Below are 17,614 nucleotides of genomic sequence, written 5' to 3'. Positions count from 1 at the left end.
GGGAGCCTTTTCGTTTCTATCGCTAGTATCTAGTGCCAGGGATGAGAGTATCGAAGAAATGGAGCCTTGGGTCTTGATGCTGTGGGATGCAACCACTGCCCATCACTCCTCCCCCTTGGTTCTTGTGATCCTGAGCTTGGATCTTGCTGCTTGCCCCTTGGTTGTGCGCTCCTAACGAGGGATCCTGGTGGAATTGCTCGTGATCTGGCGAATTCGCGGAGGAGGAAGGCGAGTCGTGATGGAAGTGATGGACACGAGCCTCGTAGATCGCTGCAGTGGCCGTGGCAGCCGCCATAGTTGCCATAGATTTGAAGTAAGCCATAGATCCTGTAATTTATAGCATAGAATTGACGCGAATTGGAGGAGAGGATCTGGATGCTAGCGCTACTGGCTACCGGACTGATCGATGGATCGATCGAATTGGAGGGAGCGGAGATGGGAGGGGATGAGATCGCAGAGCACAGGCTGTGCCACCAAACGAGGAATGGTACTTTTATTGCGTCAATCGAAAGCGTGGAGCCGGACGTGGTCAAAAACACACGCCTAGTGGAGGCGAATCTATGAAAGCCACGTGGCGTTTTGCGCGTACGTGGCGAGATTCCAGTCCCCTTGACGCGCCAGTTTTTTCTAGAAATTGCTTCTCCAAAAGCGTCTTGATTGGATTTTTCCCTATCAAACTTCTCGAGGATTTGATTGAGAGTGATCAGCATCAATTGGATTGGATCATCCAGGAACCTCTTGTGAAATTCTGCTCTATGCTGGTTTTATCCTTACCTCAAAACCAAATTTTAAGAATGGCTGTACAAGTGATTGGTGTGTGGCTTGCTGCTTGGATCATTTCTGGGGGAATTCGCTTTGTAAGCGAATTAAATATAACCAATAGTCATGTAGAACAGTGTGTCCTTGGAAAGTCTGAAATTTCTTAGTTTTGATGTGTGGCGGGCAAAAAATTCTCTCCATAATATATGGATCTATGCTTAGATCTACTGTAAATTCAGTACTAGCAAACATAATATGCGATTCCCACTGGCAAAGGTGTGATTTCACGGTTTGAAGAATCTTTACCGATCGCGATCGCGTATTAATTTACAGCCCCACTTTCTCAAATTGAGCCATGCATGTTTAAATTTTACAAATGGAAATCCCAAAGCTGCAAAGACGATGGTGGTGTAGGTCAAGGCACTAATCTCCGAATTAATGATTGTTTCTACAACTCTCAAGGCACTAGCCAAGATTGCATCAACAGATATGCTTTTTTTCTCATAGAGAGCAATGTATGGTCAAGAGGTTTTATTGGATGGAATAAAAAAGTGTAGCAATCTATCTGCAGCTTGTAAGCTTCACAATGAGATCAAGCACCTCCTTGAGGCAGCAGATTGTTTGGCATCCAATTTTCTGGTGCAAATGTATGGGAGGTGTGGATGCCCTGAGGCGGCATGGCAAGTATCTAGATCGAGGAATGGAATGCCATGCCGCATCAAACAGCCATCTTGACCAAGCAAAGCAGTTGTTTGATCGAATGGGACCTTGCTTCATGGTCAATCATGATCATTGGCTTACTCCTGTTTTTTATTCCATGAATTCTATGTGTGTGTGTGTGTGTGTGTGTGTGTGTGTGAGAGAGAGAGAGAGAGAGAGAGAGAGAGAGAGAGAGAGAGTGAGAGAGAGAGAGAGAGAGGCCGGAATGCAATGATAGTATGCCACAAACGGGCATTTGGATAAAGCAATGCATCTTTGAGCTTATGCCGGAAAGGAGCTAATCTCTTAGACAACAAACAACCAACATATGCCAATTAAGGACTCTTTTTATGCCGAGAGATCTTGTTTCTTGGAACTCTCATCTAGCAGCAACTGCCCAAGCTGGGCATTTGCAGGAGGCGAAGAACACCTTTTCCAACACCAGAGTTTGCTCCTCTGTCGTTCACGCCCAATGCTTTGGCCACCCTCATAAGGATTTGGTTGCCTCCACTGCTTTTCTTGTCATCTTGGCGGAAAGTGGCTGCTTCACGAGTCCATTGTCTTGTGCTGTGCTTGCACAGATCACGACGACAGTCGAGGCTGAGAAGAATTTTTACAGCATGCAGCGTTTATGCTGCGCTTGTATTCTCATGAACGGACTCATGACGCCGAAGCCATATATTTAGGTCTGCCTGATCAAGGCGATCATTTAGTCCGGCAACATCTAAAGAATCTCTTTGATGAATGACGAGACGAGGTTACGTGGACCGCCATGCTGACAGGGTATGTTAACTACCAGAAGTTGGAGGAAGCGTTCGAAACAATGCCAATCACAGCGTGATAGCAGATTGTGCTCTTGCCCGAAATTGTGCTTTTTGCGAAGAGAATGTTTGACAACCCCAATGTTCGTTCATCAATAAGAATATTTAGCTACGTGGACTACATGGCAAAAAAATTTAGGTTGATTGGATTTTCACTTGCCAATAAATCTCAGCGTTTGTACTTCAAAAAACTAATTTTTAGAATGGGTGTGCGATTGATAGTTTCTATTGTTGCCTCGCTTGCTGCTTTGATCATTCCTAAAACATTTGGGTGTGGGAATTTCTCACTTACTTGTGCTATAGCTGAATTCAGCTCAACCATTATTCGTGTAGAATGGTGTCTCCCTCGATATTTGGTCTTGAACACTCACATCCACAATGATAATGGGAATTTAAAGTGTGGCGGGGAAAAATTCTTAGAGACATGCACGCCCATAGGTTTCATGTATAACAATGAAACCATCCCAAAGGTGGTCTGCTATGCAAGGTGCAAAGATAAAAGTAATGTTGATCATGCCGAATTGATGATTGTTTCTACAACAACCAACATACCGACACACAATTATTGGTCTCACGCGCATTGTTTCCAACCCCTGATTGTCCCACATCCCAAGTAGCTAGTAACATTCTCCACCTCAGCCCTACAATATGATCTTATCTATGCGAGAGGTGTGGCACAGAGCATCCAATCCATAGCTCTGAAATTCGATTGGAGGGATCAATGTAGTTATGTATGCCAATGCCACTGGTCTTAGTCGTTGATTGTTCCTCAATGCATGCCACAGTTGGGATTGATATTGGTTATAGCCTTACCAACTTCTCCTTCCCAGCTCCACCCAGGAAAAGATCATCAAGGATCACAGCCACCGCCACCAAATCCTCTCGCAAGTATATCAATACCCCTGGATTCTCAATCCCCAATCCAATAGAAGAGGTGCGGGCGGCGGCGGTAGCCCTGTGCGACACTGTGGAGAATCTCATCGCCACGTACATCGATCCCCGCGAGTTCCCTCCCTCGCAAGACCCCCAGATCCAGCTCGCGGACAATTTCGCGCCGGTTGGAGAGTTCCCGCCAACGCCGTGCCGCCGAGTCACTGGCGAGATCCCTCGCTGCCTCCGCGGCAGTGCTTACATCCGCAATGGCTCCAATCCACTCCATCCCCCTCCCGCCGGCTACCACTACTTCGATGGCCATGGGATGCTCCACTCTGTCAAGTTCGGTGATGAAGAGGATCAAGCTCCAGTCTACTGCGCGCGATTCACCCAGAACAATCGATTCGTCCAGGAGCAAGCAGCGGGCAAGCCTCTCTTCCCCTACACACTGGGCACCATGAGCAGCTATGCTGGGCTCGCACGATTCGGGCTGTTTGTGATGCGCACGGCTCTGGGCCTGATCAATATCTTGGGCGGGATGGGAACCTCCAACGCTGGGATGGCCTACTTCGATCGCCGAATTCTGGCCATGTCCGAGGATGATATGCCATATGCCGTGAGTATCACCCCAGCAGGGGATTTGATCACCATGGGCCGCTACAGCTTCAACAACCGATTGTTCTTGCCGATGTGCGCTCATCCAAAGATCGATCCAATCTCTGGCGAGCTCTTCGCGGTTAGCTTCAATCCGGTGATCAATCCCCACCTCCGCTACTTCTGGGCGAGCCCGGACGGGAGGAAGAGCCCCGATTTCGACGTGTGGCTGCCGGACCCGTGCTTGTTTCACGACTTCGCGATAACAGAGAACTACGCAATCCTTCCAGAGAATCAGCTCGTGATGAAGTTCCAGGATGTAGTGCTCAAGAACAAACTTGTCATTGATGAAGATACCGCCAAGGTTCCTAGATTCGGGGTGATCCCTCGCATCCCGACCGTGGGATCTTTTGGCATTCGCTGGATCGACGTCCCGGATTGGACATCATTCCACTACATCAACGCCTGGGAGGAAGGGACGGACAAGATCGTCGTGCTCAGCTCGTCCATTACGCCTGTGGAACATTTGTTTGACGATATCGCCGGATTGTCCAACAGATTGCACGAGATCCACCTCGACCTTCGATCTGGACGGTCGTGGAAGCAACACGTGTGCTCGGCCGGACTGGATTTTGGACAGATCAACCAGAAATTCCTGGGGCGAAAGAATCGGTACGTATACATGTGCTACTATGGGCCATGGCCCAAAATCTCGGGCCTGGCCAAAGTCGATTTGGACGCTCAACGGCTGCCCAGGTGGTAATCGATGGAACAAGTGACCCGGATCTAAACGAGCCGTGCGTTGTGGCGTCGAGGAGATTCGAACGTGGTAAGTTTTGTGGCGAGCCTTTCTTTGTGGCCAATGGCAAGGAGGAAGACGATGGATACGTCTTAAGCTACGTCCACAATGAGGAAAGTGGTGTCTCGGAGCTTTTGGTCATGGATGCCAAATCGCCCACACTTGAGACAGTGGCTTCTATAGAGTTGCCTGCTAGAGTTCCATATGGATTCCATGGGATCTTTATAAATGCCGATCAAATAGCCGACCAGAACCATGCCACCTTTAAGATATTGGATGTGTATATATTTTTCTTAGTAAAGGGCTTATAGATATATATATATTTTTTTGATTAGTCATGTGTTAGGTGTAGTTAAGTCCTAAGTCACAATATTACAGGATAAAGGCAAAATAGCAACTTTATTTTATCATAATATCATTTAACAATTATATTTATATTTAGTGGATAAATGTAAAAACAAATAAAAAAATTCACTATATATACATGATGCAATATAGATAAGAAAGTACTCCCTAAATAACCTTAATAAAATAGCATAAATTGAATATTTTTTTGTTACTTTGACTATGACTAGCAAATTTTGACTTTCTTGCCCAACCATTCACACCTATTATGGAAATCATGCTATTTCAATCTATTATGCCTAATGTAGAGAGAGAGAGAGAGAGAGAGAGAGAGAGAGAGAGAGAGAGAGAGAGAAAGAGAGAGAGAGAGAGAGAGAGATGAAGTATAACCTAAATGCGTAAGCAAGAACCTTCATCTACAACACCTATTGTCATATACATGCAATCACGTGGCTCTCAAATTGTATTAAAGTTATTCATCAAACAAGGTAGCCAATTTAAAATTTAATTAAGATCAAAGCTATATAAATTTCTTCCTAAACATCAATGGTATAAGTGCTAATTCTTTAAAGTTTTTGTGTAGATGCCATTCTATCCAAGAAGAAATTTCACAAATCTTAAAGGCAAGATTGAGGTATATTCTATGCTCTAACATCCCTTTGTTAAATGGGTATTGTTCAAGTACTTTTGTGTTGCTTGATGCATCAAACGTAATCCAGGCTGTGAGAGTTGGTGGTGGCATTCTCTTTCCTGGGACATTATCTAATGGTTTATTTCTTTATCAAGGTTTGGGAATTATCTTTGAATTATTCAAAGGTTATTCAGGAACAATCTCTTGGTTTGAGTGTTTGAAGTTAGATCTAGGGTTTAGGGTAGATGCCATTAAGTGTCAAGCAGCATAGTATTCTCTAAATTGAACAATCTTGAGAAATCTTGTAGCTTTGGCATTTCCAACTATTATTAGGGATGGAATGTAGATTTGCAAAGACTTTTGTTTGCCAAGGCACACCATTGCTCTAGGGTGTGTTGTCACAGCACTAATTCTAGATTGCATCACAACACATAAGCACTAAGAATTTAGCTTAGATTAATGCTTGCTAGGGTTATAATTTTTTAGAGGGATTAAAAATTTATGGAAGAAAGTGGTGTCATTACTTTGTCTTGTGCTTGTAGTTCTTCCTCATCTTTTGAGGTTTGAAACATTTTTCTATTTTCTTTACAACCTATTCTCAAGTAGGAAACATATGCACAAGGATGCCATGAAACTCATTAACAACTAAGCTTAAAAAATACTCTAAAATTCATCATTGTAAGGGACTAAATTTTCCATTCTACTTTAGTCACTTAACCACACCTCTGACCACTTGGAGGAGTCTCATTCACAACCTCCATAAGTCCAATCCAGGACTTGGGACTTGCTAGCCCCGAGAATGGCATCCATGCCACTCAACATTTGCACTTGGTCCAAGTGCTCCACGTGTCCGATCCCATGACCGACACTCAAAGGTACCACCGACATAGCAGCCTGTTACGCTAAGGCCATGCCCAATCACCTTTGCCACACTGGTAGTCCAATACCACTTGCATCACCGTCTTGGCTCTCCAAGACTAGGCAAACCATCCATGAGTGGTCATCTCAGATCCACTCCTTAGCATCCTTAGGATGCCCACCGACAAGGGGAATAGCCTTCCCCAATATCCCTCTGTCAGTCCCCACTAAGTCCCTTTCTGCCCCTGGCCGTGTTTGCCAACACTGCCACTGGATCGAGACCCACAGGCCCGACCACTAAGTCCCACGGTCCTCTGGGACTTCCCCACCACACGACTGTGTCCTTGGTCACTACCCCAGAGGACTACTCCTCTTCCTTTCCACAGTCTGGGCCTTTGGGACAACATTTCGGAACACCGTGGCCTTACGCGAGCCACCTGGGTACTCTCCTCGCCTTCTGCCCTTGGGTGCTCTAGCCATGGGCTTAGAGCGGGTTCCGTTGAGCCACACCAGGTATCCAAGTAGGTAGTGCCACCCACACTTGGACTGGGAGCATCGGCCAGTCGATCTCCCGGGGGAACTAGAGCCGGCTCTTGAACACTTCACCAAGCTACCCCGCTTGTCGGTCTGTGTTCACTCTAGTCTTAGACTTCCCAGTGGGCAGCTCATCACCCAACACTGGGTCCAGCCTTCCTGGGCCAAACTGGCCTTTCCTGGCCAAACTGGCTCCACTGCAGTCCTCCCCTTACTATACTTTTGGAGCTCACCAAACCCCCCAGGGTCTGGGAGACGAACGCTTTGGGCTTTCACCCTCTCAGGCTCCAGACTCGGACTCGGACTCGGACTCGGACTCGGACTCGGACTCGGATTCGGACTCGGACTCGGGCTCGGGCTCGGTCTCGGCCTCGGCCTCGGTCTCGGTCTCGGTCTCGATCCTGATCTCGGTCTCGGTCTCGGTCTCGGTCTCGGTCTCGGTCCCGGTCTCGGTCTCGGTCTCGACTTCGGACTCCATCTCGGACTCCATCTCGGACTCCATCTCGGACTCCATCTCGGACTCCATCTCGGACTCCATCTCGGGTCCATCTCGGACTCCACTTCGGACTCCAACTCGGGTCCACCTCGGACTCCACTTCGGACTCCATCTCGGACTCCATCTCGGGTCCATCTCGGACTCTACTTCGGACTCCAACTCGGGTCCATCTCGGACTCCACTTCGGACTCCAACTCGGGTCCATCTCGGACTCCACTTCGGACTCCAACTCGGGTCCATCTCGGACACTCCCCCGTGTCATGTGTTGGTCCTTTTGGGTCCCTTTTTGGAGCCTCGCCTTTTGCTCGCTTCATGCTCGTTCCTCGAGCACTTCGTTGGGAGTTCCACTCCCGCTCTTGACTTTTCAAGTCGGAGCTTTTGGTCCAAACGTGTTACGCTCGTTTGGCTCTCGCTTCAGCCACTACCACGTGGCACCCTTTCCGGCTCCACTTTGGGGCCTAGGGATTTTGTGTCTCACAATCATGTTCATAGATGGAAAGGCATTTGACAAGGCTCGAGCAAATATGTCTACACTCAACTTGTCTCAAAAACCATACATATAAGGTTTGAGAAAAGAAGATCATATATCTCAATTAGTTAGGCTTTTATTTAAACCCCTAATAACACTTAAATTTTAGATTAGGCAACACCAAGAATATACTTAAAAAAGCATTTAAACCTTTACTCTAAAGGTATATAATAGGTTTTTTAACCCTTTGAGTGAACCTACCCTAAACAAGTGTGACCATTTTAGACTTAGTTCTCTTTTGCAAATTAGGATTTCTATCAGTGACACCAATGTAGCTAGCATATTTACTTTAAGATTCACTCATTCACTCACACAACACCAGAGCTATAAGTTAGATACTTCACTAAACTTTTTATAATTATCTCTCAAAAAGTTCATAGAGGTACTTAAGAAGAAGTTACCAAATTTATAACACTATTGTTGACTCTATAACATGAGTTTAAATGAGATTCACAACATAGTTGCAACACTAGCTAACAAGAGCATTGTCCAGGATTAGTGATTTAAAGTAGAAAATATAAGCCAAAATTCCTAGAATAAAAAATAGAACAATTTTTAAAATAAATCAATTTGGCAGTACATATTAGGAATAACTAGAATTGTTAATGAAAATGAAAACATACCACAATTCTGTCTAATAAAATTCAAATCATTCTTCCTAAAATTTTATATAAAATTCCTAGCAGTGTAACTTTATTTTAGAATTATGCACATATATAGTTTTTGACCAAAATCCCATGCTTATATAATTTAAATACCCATTGTGGGATTTTTAGTGCATAACCCCCCACTTTACTCTTCACCTCAGTTAACTGCCACATCAAATGGTTCAACCACTCACTAACAACTAGGTGAGGATTGCATTGAGGTTCTAACCCAAGATGCATTAGGAGGGGTAGTAGGTAGATTAGTGAAGCCCAAGGTTAGATTTTACATGAATAATAGCCTAGATTTCACTTGTGCTCATCAAAAATAGAAATCTTTGGTAAGTTCTTCATGGTTAACTTCAGTGATCAATCACCACTTCTGTTACTTCTAGGCAAGCCCAGACGGGAGGAAAAGAGTTGAATTTCCAGGATGTAGTGCTCAAGAACAAATTGGTCATTGATGGAGATACTGCCCAAGGGTCCCAGATTGATCCTCCCCGGCATCCTGGCCGTGGGATCTTCCGGATCGACGTCCTGGATTGGATGTAATTCCACTACATCCACGCCTGGGAGGAAGGGATGGACAAGATCGTCGTGTCCATTACGCCAGTGGAACATCTGTTTGACGATTTCGCCAGATTGGCCAACAGATTGCACAAGATCCACCTGGACCTTCGATCTGGACGGTCGTGGAAGCAACATGTGTGCTCGGCGGGGCTGGATTTTGGAAAGATCAACCAGAAATTCCTGGGGCAGAAGAACCGGTACGTCTACATGTGCTACTATGGGCCATGGCCCAAAATCTGCGGCCTGGCCAAGGTCAATCTGGTGTGGCGTCAAGGAGATTCGAACATGGTAAGTTTTGTGGCGAATGGCGAGGAGGAAGACGATGGATATGTCATCTTAAGCTACATCCATGATGAGAAAAATGGTGTCTCGGAGCTTTTGGTCATGGATGCCAAATCGCCCACACTTGAGATAGTGGCTTCTATAGAGCTGCCTGCCTGCTGGAGTTCCATATGGATTCCATGGGATCTTTATAAATGCCGATCAAATAGCCAACCAAAACCATGCCACCTTCTAAGAAATTTTGATATAGTTATAAAAATTGATATAGTCTCTTGAAAATATCTAAGCTATGTAACTATGTGAGAATTGGCAATAAGAACATATGGAGCACTGTCACTAGGCTCCACACTAATGGCATTTTTCATTGCATCTCCACTCACTACAGCTCCAAGCAAGCACTTCCAATCCATGGAATCTGGGTAGTATGGCATCTCCCACAGAAGATTCTCAGCGTCTTGGATATACCCTGACCGGACAAGCACACCAAACATACATGAGTAGTGTTGCTTTGAGGGTTTGATGGAGTGATCAAACTGGAAAGACACAAAGAGATCCCGAGCTATGGCAGCAGTGCCTTTGTGAGCACACGACGTGAGCAAAGCTGTTAAGCTAGCTTCATCAGGTGTATTAGTAGTGACCATGGTTTGCAAGGCATCCAAGGCTCTGGAAATGGCCCCAATCTGAGAGTATGCCGCCAGCATTGTGTCCCAAGATATGAGATCCTTGTCCGGCATTGTTAAGAATATCCGATTTGCCATATCCAGATGCCCGTTTTGGGTATATGCAGAAAGCATTGCACTCCATGAAGATTGGTTTCTTTCTTGGATTGAATCGAACACACTTTTGGCTTCCAGTAACTGAGAATTTGATGCAAAACCAGACAAGAGAGCATTGAAAGTAATAGCGCTCTTTTCATTGGAGTTGTCAAAAATTCTCTTGGCAAGAAGCATATGTCCACTTCGGGCATATGCCGACACGAGCACAATCAGTGGTATTTCGCCGTGACCCGGCATTTTTTCAAAAATATACAGGGCGTCCTCTAGCCTGTGGTTGTTTACATATCCTGTCAGCATGGCAGTCCACGTAACCTCGTTTCGCTCCTTCATTCCATCAAAGAGTTTCTTTGCTTTTTCCAGATGCCCGTTGCAAGCATATGCTGTAATGAGAGCGGTTGCCGGGACTAAATGCTCGCCTTGATCAGTTAGACCTAAATATATGGCTTCAGCGTCGTGAGTCCGTCCTCGCCGAGAATACAAGCGCAGCATTGCAGTGCAAGCAAACGCGTTGTGGCGCTGCATGGTGTAAAATATTTGCTGAGCCTCCGCGATGCTGCTGTCGTCGTGATCTGCGTAAGCGGACAGGATTACCGCGCATGAAACCACATCGATATACTCCATCGACTCAAACAGATTCTTTGCCTCGTGAAAGCAGCCACTTTCCACCAAGACGACAAGCAAAACTGTGGAGGCAACCAAATCCTTGTGAGGCAGCGCGAGGAAGAAACACTTGGCATCTTCCAAAAGGCCGTGCTGGCCAAAGCACTGAATCATGGACGTAAAAGACAGAGCATCAAATTCTGGCATGTTGGAGAAGATGTGCTTCGCCTCCTGCAAATGCCCAGCTTGGGCAAGTGCTGATAGTTGAGAGTTCCAAGCAACAAGGTCTCTCTCAGGCATGGAGCTGAAGAGTGTCGTTATTTGAAACAAGTTGGTGGATTTGGATAGAATTGTGGTCCAAGAGATTAAGCTCCTTTCTGGCATAAGCTCAAAGAGCTGCATTGCTTTATCCAAATGCCCGTTTGTGGCATATGCTAAGATCATTGCATTCCATGCTACAAGGCCTCTCTCTCTCATGGAATGGAAAACTTCTTTTGCCTGTAGGAGTAAGCCATGCCGAGAGAAGGCAGTGATCATGATCGACCATGAAGCAACATCCCATTCGGGCATTCGATCAAACAACTGCTTTGCTTGGTCAAGATGGCTGTTTGATGCGAAGGCAGAGAGCATGGCATTCCACGAGAATCGATTCCGTGATGTAGATCCGCGGAAGATTTGCCATGCTGCTTCTGGGCATCCACACCTCCCATACATTTGCACCACCAAATTGCATGCCAAGCAGTCTCCTGCCGCGAGGAGGTGCTCAATCTCATTGTGGAGCTTAGAGGCTGTGGATAGATTGGTACACTTCTTTATTGCATCCAACAAAACCTCTCGACAATCTAGTGTGACCATGGTTCTCTACCATATAATCATGCACAATCTTGGATGGTTCCTTGCTTCTTGGAGGGGATGAAGACTATAGAAACATCATGTAAAGGTATGGTCCCATGATTCCTAGACGGGTACGAGTGGACCAAAAACAAAGCTAGATATATTCAATCTGGATTCATGTCTCCTAACGCACCACCACACGAAATATCATCTCTGCTTTAGAATAATGTAATTTTAGGTGGTCATGGAATAAAGAACCGTATCAAATTTACCCACATCCAGCCACAATGAGATCAAGCACCTCCTCGGCGGCGGGAGATTGTTTGACGTCCAATTTGGTGGTGCAATGTATATGAGGTGTGGATGCCCATAGGTGGCATGGCAAGTCTTTTGCGGCTCTAGAATGAGGAATTGATTTTCGTGGAATGTCGCCAAGCAGCTGTTGATTGAATGCTCGAGTGGGACGAGCATGACCACTGCCCTTCTCTCGGTATGGACTCCTCCGACAAGCAGAAGACGTTCCTAATTATGCCAGTAACAGGCATTTGGATAAAGCAACGAGCTAATGCCAGAAAGGAGCTTAATCTCCTGGAGCACGATTATGTAGGGATATGGTCTTGTTTCTTGCCCTGGTTTGCTCTTGTTACAGCTGGAAAAGTTAAACCATCGAATGTGTGAAACGACGATGTGAACTGCCAAGCTGACAGCATGTAAACAACCAAAGGGTAGAGGGAGCGCTGTGAATGTTGAAAAAAGGCCGGATCACAGCGTGATCGGCATATGCCCGGAATGGGCATATGGTTTTGCTAAGAGAATATTTGGATGCGAATTTTAATTTGCTTGATGTGCATTGTAGCATTTTTTTTTTCTTTCTGAGCAGAATTAAGATAGTTCTGCTACGATTTGACTAGCAAAGAATTGGCAGCGTGGAACTTTTGCTGTTGTTCATCATTTTCCTGTGTTTATTCTCTTAAATTTTGGTGTTTGTGACGATCTGCTAAAGGAGAAAACTTTCTGAAGATCCTTCCATAACAGTTTCAACAGGTTTCATCCAGACACAAAAGTCTATAGATTGTTGGTTGAGAGTATGGACGAGCTTCAGACTTTGTTTGTGCAGGAATCTCAAAAGAGTGGACAAAGAAGGACTTGCAGCAGGGATTACACCTGCTGGGCCGCGAAATATCTATTATCAGCCAGGATGTTGTGTTATGCCTGAGAGAGATCTTGTTTCTTGGAACTCTTATCTAGCAGCAACTGCCCAAGCTGGGCATTTGCAGGAGGCGAAGAACATCTTTTCCAACATGCCAGAGTTTGCTCCTCTGTCGTTCACGCCCAGTGCTTTGGCCACCCTCATAAGGATTTGGTTGCGTCCACTGCTTTTCTTGTCATCTTGGCGGAAAGTGGCTGCTTCACGAGTCCATTGTCTTGTGCTGTGCTTGTGCAGATCACGATGACAGTCGAGGCTGAGAAGAATTTTTACAGCATGCAGCGTTTATGCTGCGCTTGTATTCTCAAGAACGATATATTTTGATCAAGGCGAGCATTTAGTCCGGCATCTTTGATGAATGAAGGCGCGAGACGAGGTTACGTGGACCGCCTTGCTGACAGGGTATGTTAACTACCAGAAGTTGGAGGAAGCGTTAGAAACAATGCCGATCACAGCGCGATACCAGATTGTGCTCTTGCCTGAAATGGACGTATGCTTTTTGCTTTTTGCGAAGAGAACGTTTGACAACCCCATTTTTGTTCATCAATACAAATCCTACGTGGACTACATGGCAAAAAATTTCGTCTCCATAAAGGTTGATTGGATTTTCCCTTGCCAATAAATCTCAGCGTTTGTACTTCAAATTTTTAGAATGGGTGTGCAATTGATAGTTTCTATTGTTGCCTCGCTTGCTACTTTAATCATTCCTAAAACATTTGGGTGTGGGGATTTCTCACTTACTTGTCCTATATTTGAATTCACCCTAATCTATATTCATTTAGAATGGTGTCTCCCTGAAAAATCTGAGATTTATTTGGTCTTGGACAATCACATCCAGAATGATAATGGCAATTTAAAGTGTGGCGGGACAGATTTCTTAGAGACATGCACGCCCACAGGTTACAAGTATAACAATGAAACCATCCCAAAGTTGGTCTACTATGCGACGTGCAAAGACAACAGTGGTGCGGATCATGACACTCATCTCCGAATTGATGATTGTTTCTACAACAACCAAGGAACCATCCAAGATTGTGCATGATTATATGGTTTTTTCTTACAGAGAACCATGTTAGCACTAGATTCTTGAGAGCTTTTGTTGGATGCAATAAAGAAGTGTACCAATCTATCCACAGCTTCTAAGCTCCACAATGAGATTGAGCACCTCCTCGCGGCATGGTGGTGCAAATGTATGGGAGGTGTGGATGCCCAGAGGCAGCATGGCAAATCTTCCGCGGCTCTACATCACGGAATCGATTCTCGTGGAATGCCATGCTCTCTGCCTTCGCATCAAACAGCCATCTTGACCAAGCAAAGCAGTTGTTTGATCGAATGCCCGAATGGGATGTTGCTTCATGGTCGATCATGATCACTGCCTTCTCTCGGCATGGCTTACTCCTACAGGCAAAAGAAGTTTTCCATTCCATGAGAGAGAGAGGCCTTGTAGCATGGAATGCAATGATCTTAGCATATGCCACAAACGGGCATTTGGATAAAGCAATGCAGCTCTTTGAGCTTATGCCAGAAAGGAGCTTAATTTCTTGGACTACAATTCTATCCAAATCCACCAACTTGTTTTAAATAACGACACTCTTCAGCTCCATGCCTGAGAGAGATCTTGTTGCTTGGAACTCTCAGATATTAGCACTTGCCCAAGCTGGGTATTTGCAGGAGGCGAAGCACATCTTCTCCAACATGCCAGAATTTGATGCTCTGTCTTTTACGTCCATGATTCAGTGCTTTGGCCAGCACGGCCTTTTGGAAGATGCCAAGTATTTCTTCCTCGCACTGCCTCACAAGGATTTGGTTGCCTGCATGGTTTCGCTTGTCGTCTTGGTGGAAAGTGGCTGCTTTCACGAGGCAAAGAATCTGTTTGAGTCGATTGAGTGTATAGATGTGGTTTCATGCGTGGTAATCCTGTCCGCTTACGCAGATCACGACGACAGCAGCATCGCCGAGGCTCAGCAAATTTTTTACACCATGCAGCGCCACAACGCGTTTGCTTGCACTGCAATCCTGCGCTTGCCTTCTCGGCGAGGACGGACTCACGACGCCGAAGCCATATATTTAGGTCTGCCTGATCAAGGCGAGCATTTAGTCACGGCAACCGCTCTCATTACAGTATATGCTTGCAACGGGCATCTGGAAAAAGCAAAGAAACTCTTTGATGGAATGAAGGAGTGAAACGAGGTTACGTGGACTGCCATGCTGACAGGATATGTAAACAACCACAGGCTAGAGGACGCCCTGTGGATTTTCAAAAAAATGCCGGGTCACAGCGAGATACCGCTGATTGTGCTCATGTCGGCATATGCCCGAACTGGACATATGCTTTTGGCTAAGAGAATTTTTGACAACTCCAATGAAAAGAGTGCTATTGCTTTCAATGCTTTCTTGTCTGGTTTTTCATCAAATTTGCAGTTACTGGAAGCTAAAAGTGTGTTCGATTCAATCCAAGAAAGAAACCAATCTCCATGGAGTGAATGCTTTCTGCATATACCCAAAACGGGCATCTGGATATGGCAAATTGGATATTCTTAACAATGCTGGACAAGGACTTCATATCTTGGGATGCAATGCTGGTGGCATACTCTCGGATTGGGGCCATTTCCAAAGCCTTGGATGCCTTGCAAACCATGGTCACTACTAATACACCTGATGAAGCTAGCTTAACAGCTTTGCTCACGTCGTGCGCTCACAAAGGTGCTGCTGCCATAGCTGGGGATCTCTTTGTGTCTTTCCAGTTTGATCACTCCATCAAACCCTCAAAGCAACACTACTCATGTATGATTGGTGTGCTTGTCCGGTCAAAGACGCTGAGAATCTTCTGTGGGAGATGCCATACTACCCTGATTCCATGGATTGGAAGCGCTTGCTTGGAGCTGTAGCGAGTGGAGATGCAATGAAAAATGCCATTAGTGTGGAGCTTAGTAACAGTGCTCCATATGTTCTTATTGCCAATTCTCACATAGTTACATAGCTTAGATATTTTCAAGAGATTATATCAATTCCTACAACTATATCAAATTTTCTTAGAAGGTGGCATGGTTTTGGTTGGCTATTTGATCGGCATTTCTAAAGATCCCATGGAATCCATATGGAACTCCAGCAGGCAACTCTATAGAAGCCACTGTCTCAAGTGTGGGCGATTTGGCATGAATGAACAAAAGCTCCGAGACACCATTTTTCTCATGATGGACGTAGCTTAAGACGACATATCCATCGTCTTCCTCCTCACCATTTGCCACAAAACTTACCATGTTCGAATCTCCATGATGCCACACCAGATCAACCTTAGCCAACGGTTCTTCTGCCCCAGGAATTTCTGGTGCAAAATCCAGTCCTGCCGAGCACACATGTTGCTTCCACGACCGTCCAGATCGAAGGGCCAGGTGGATCTTGTGCAATCTGTTGAACAATCCAGCGAAATCGTCAAACAGATGTTCCACTGGCGTAATGGACATGACAATCTTGTCCATCCCTTCCTCCCAGGCATGGATGTAGTGGAATTACATCCAATCCGGGACGTCGATCCGGAAAATCCCGTGGCCGGGATGCATCAATCTGAGACCCTTGGGCAGTATCTCCATCAATGACCAGTTTGTTCTTGAGCACTACATCTTGGAAATTCATCTCTTTCCTCCCTGCCCAGAAGTAACAAAGGTGGGGATTGATCACTGAAGTTAACCATGAAGAACTTACCAAAGATTTCTATTTTTGATGATCACACGTGAAATCTAGGCTATTATTCATGTAAAATCTAACCTTGGGCTTCACTAATCTGCCTACTACCCCTCCTAGTGCATCTTTCAATGTAATCCTCACCTAGTTGTTAGTGAGTGGTTGAACCATTTGATGTGGCAGTTAACTGAGGTGTGTCATGGCAAGAGTAAAGTGGGGGGTTATGCACTAAGGGTTTAAGATTATGTATGCAATTATATGTGGGATTTTGGGCAAAAACTATATATGTGCATTATTCTAAAATAAAGTTACACTGTGAGGAATTTTATATAAAATTTTAGGAAGAATGATTTGAATTTCATTAGATAGAATTGTGGTACATAGTGAAGTTTTAGTGATTTATTGTTTTCATTGTCATTTTCATTAACAATTCTAGTTATTCCTAATATGTATTTTTGCCAAATTGATTTATTTTAAAAATTGTTCTATTTTTTATTCTAGGAATTTTGGCTTATAATTTCTACTTTAAATCACTAGTGCTCCTAATCTTAGACAATGCTCTTGTTAGCTAGAGTTGCAACTATGTTGTGAATCTCATTTAAACTCATGTTATAGAGTCAACAATAGTGCTATAAATTTGGTAACTTCTTCTTGAGTACCTCTCATCTTGAGTAGCCATCTTATAAAATTTTTGAGAAATAATTATAAAAAGTTTAGTAAAGTATCTAACTTATAACTCTGGTGTTGTGTGAATGATGCAGGTCCCATGGAATGAGTGAATCTTAAAGTAAATATGCCAGCTATATTGGTGTCACTAATAGAAATCCTAGTTTGCAAAGGAGAATTAAATCTAAAGTGGTCACACTTGTTTAGGGTAGGATCACTCAAAGGGTTAAAAATACCTATTATATACCTTTAGAGTAAAGGTTTAATTGTTTTTTTAAAGTATATTCTTGGTGTTGCATAATCTAAAATTTAAGTATTATTAGGGGTTTTAATAAAAGCCATTGATCCAACAACTTGGAGATCTTCTTTTCTCAAACCTTATGTGTATGGTTTTTGAGACAAGTTAAGTGCAGACA

General features: G+C 44.7%; 2 protein-coding genes across 2 annotated transcripts; one reads left to right on the top strand and one right to left on the bottom strand.

The window, feature by feature from the left end:
* The first annotated feature begins 375 nt into the window (after positions 1-375).
* LOC9641302 (9-cis-epoxycarotenoid dioxygenase NCED3, chloroplastic) lies at positions 376-9,134 on the top strand. Its single transcript, XM_024675547.1, has 5 exons — positions 376-552; positions 732-857; positions 1,875-2,100; positions 3,065-4,505; positions 8,978-9,134. Exons 1-5 carry the CDS (start codon positions 376-378, stop codon positions 9,132-9,134), a joined length of 2,127 nt encoding a protein of 708 aa, XP_024531315.1.
* A 587-nt stretch (positions 9,135-9,721) lies between these two features.
* LOC112346497 (pentatricopeptide repeat-containing protein At4g02750-like) lies at positions 9,722-11,665 on the bottom strand. The gene has a single exon (XM_024675546.1). The coding sequence runs from the start codon at positions 11,663-11,665 to the stop codon at positions 9,722-9,724; it is 1,944 nt and encodes a 647-aa protein (XP_024531314.1).
* Positions 11,666-17,614: the final 5,949 nt, after the last annotated feature.

The sequence above is a fragment of the Selaginella moellendorffii genome, unplaced genomic scaffold (assembly GCF_000143415.4).
Source record: "Selaginella moellendorffii unplaced genomic scaffold, v1.0 SELMOscaffold_15, whole genome shotgun sequence".
In the NCBI taxonomy this organism is placed as follows: domain Eukaryota; kingdom Viridiplantae; phylum Streptophyta; class Lycopodiopsida; order Selaginellales; family Selaginellaceae; genus Selaginella; species Selaginella moellendorffii.
The sequence above is the reverse complement of the archived record's forward strand: the minus strand, read 5'-3'. Positions and strand labels throughout refer to the sequence as shown.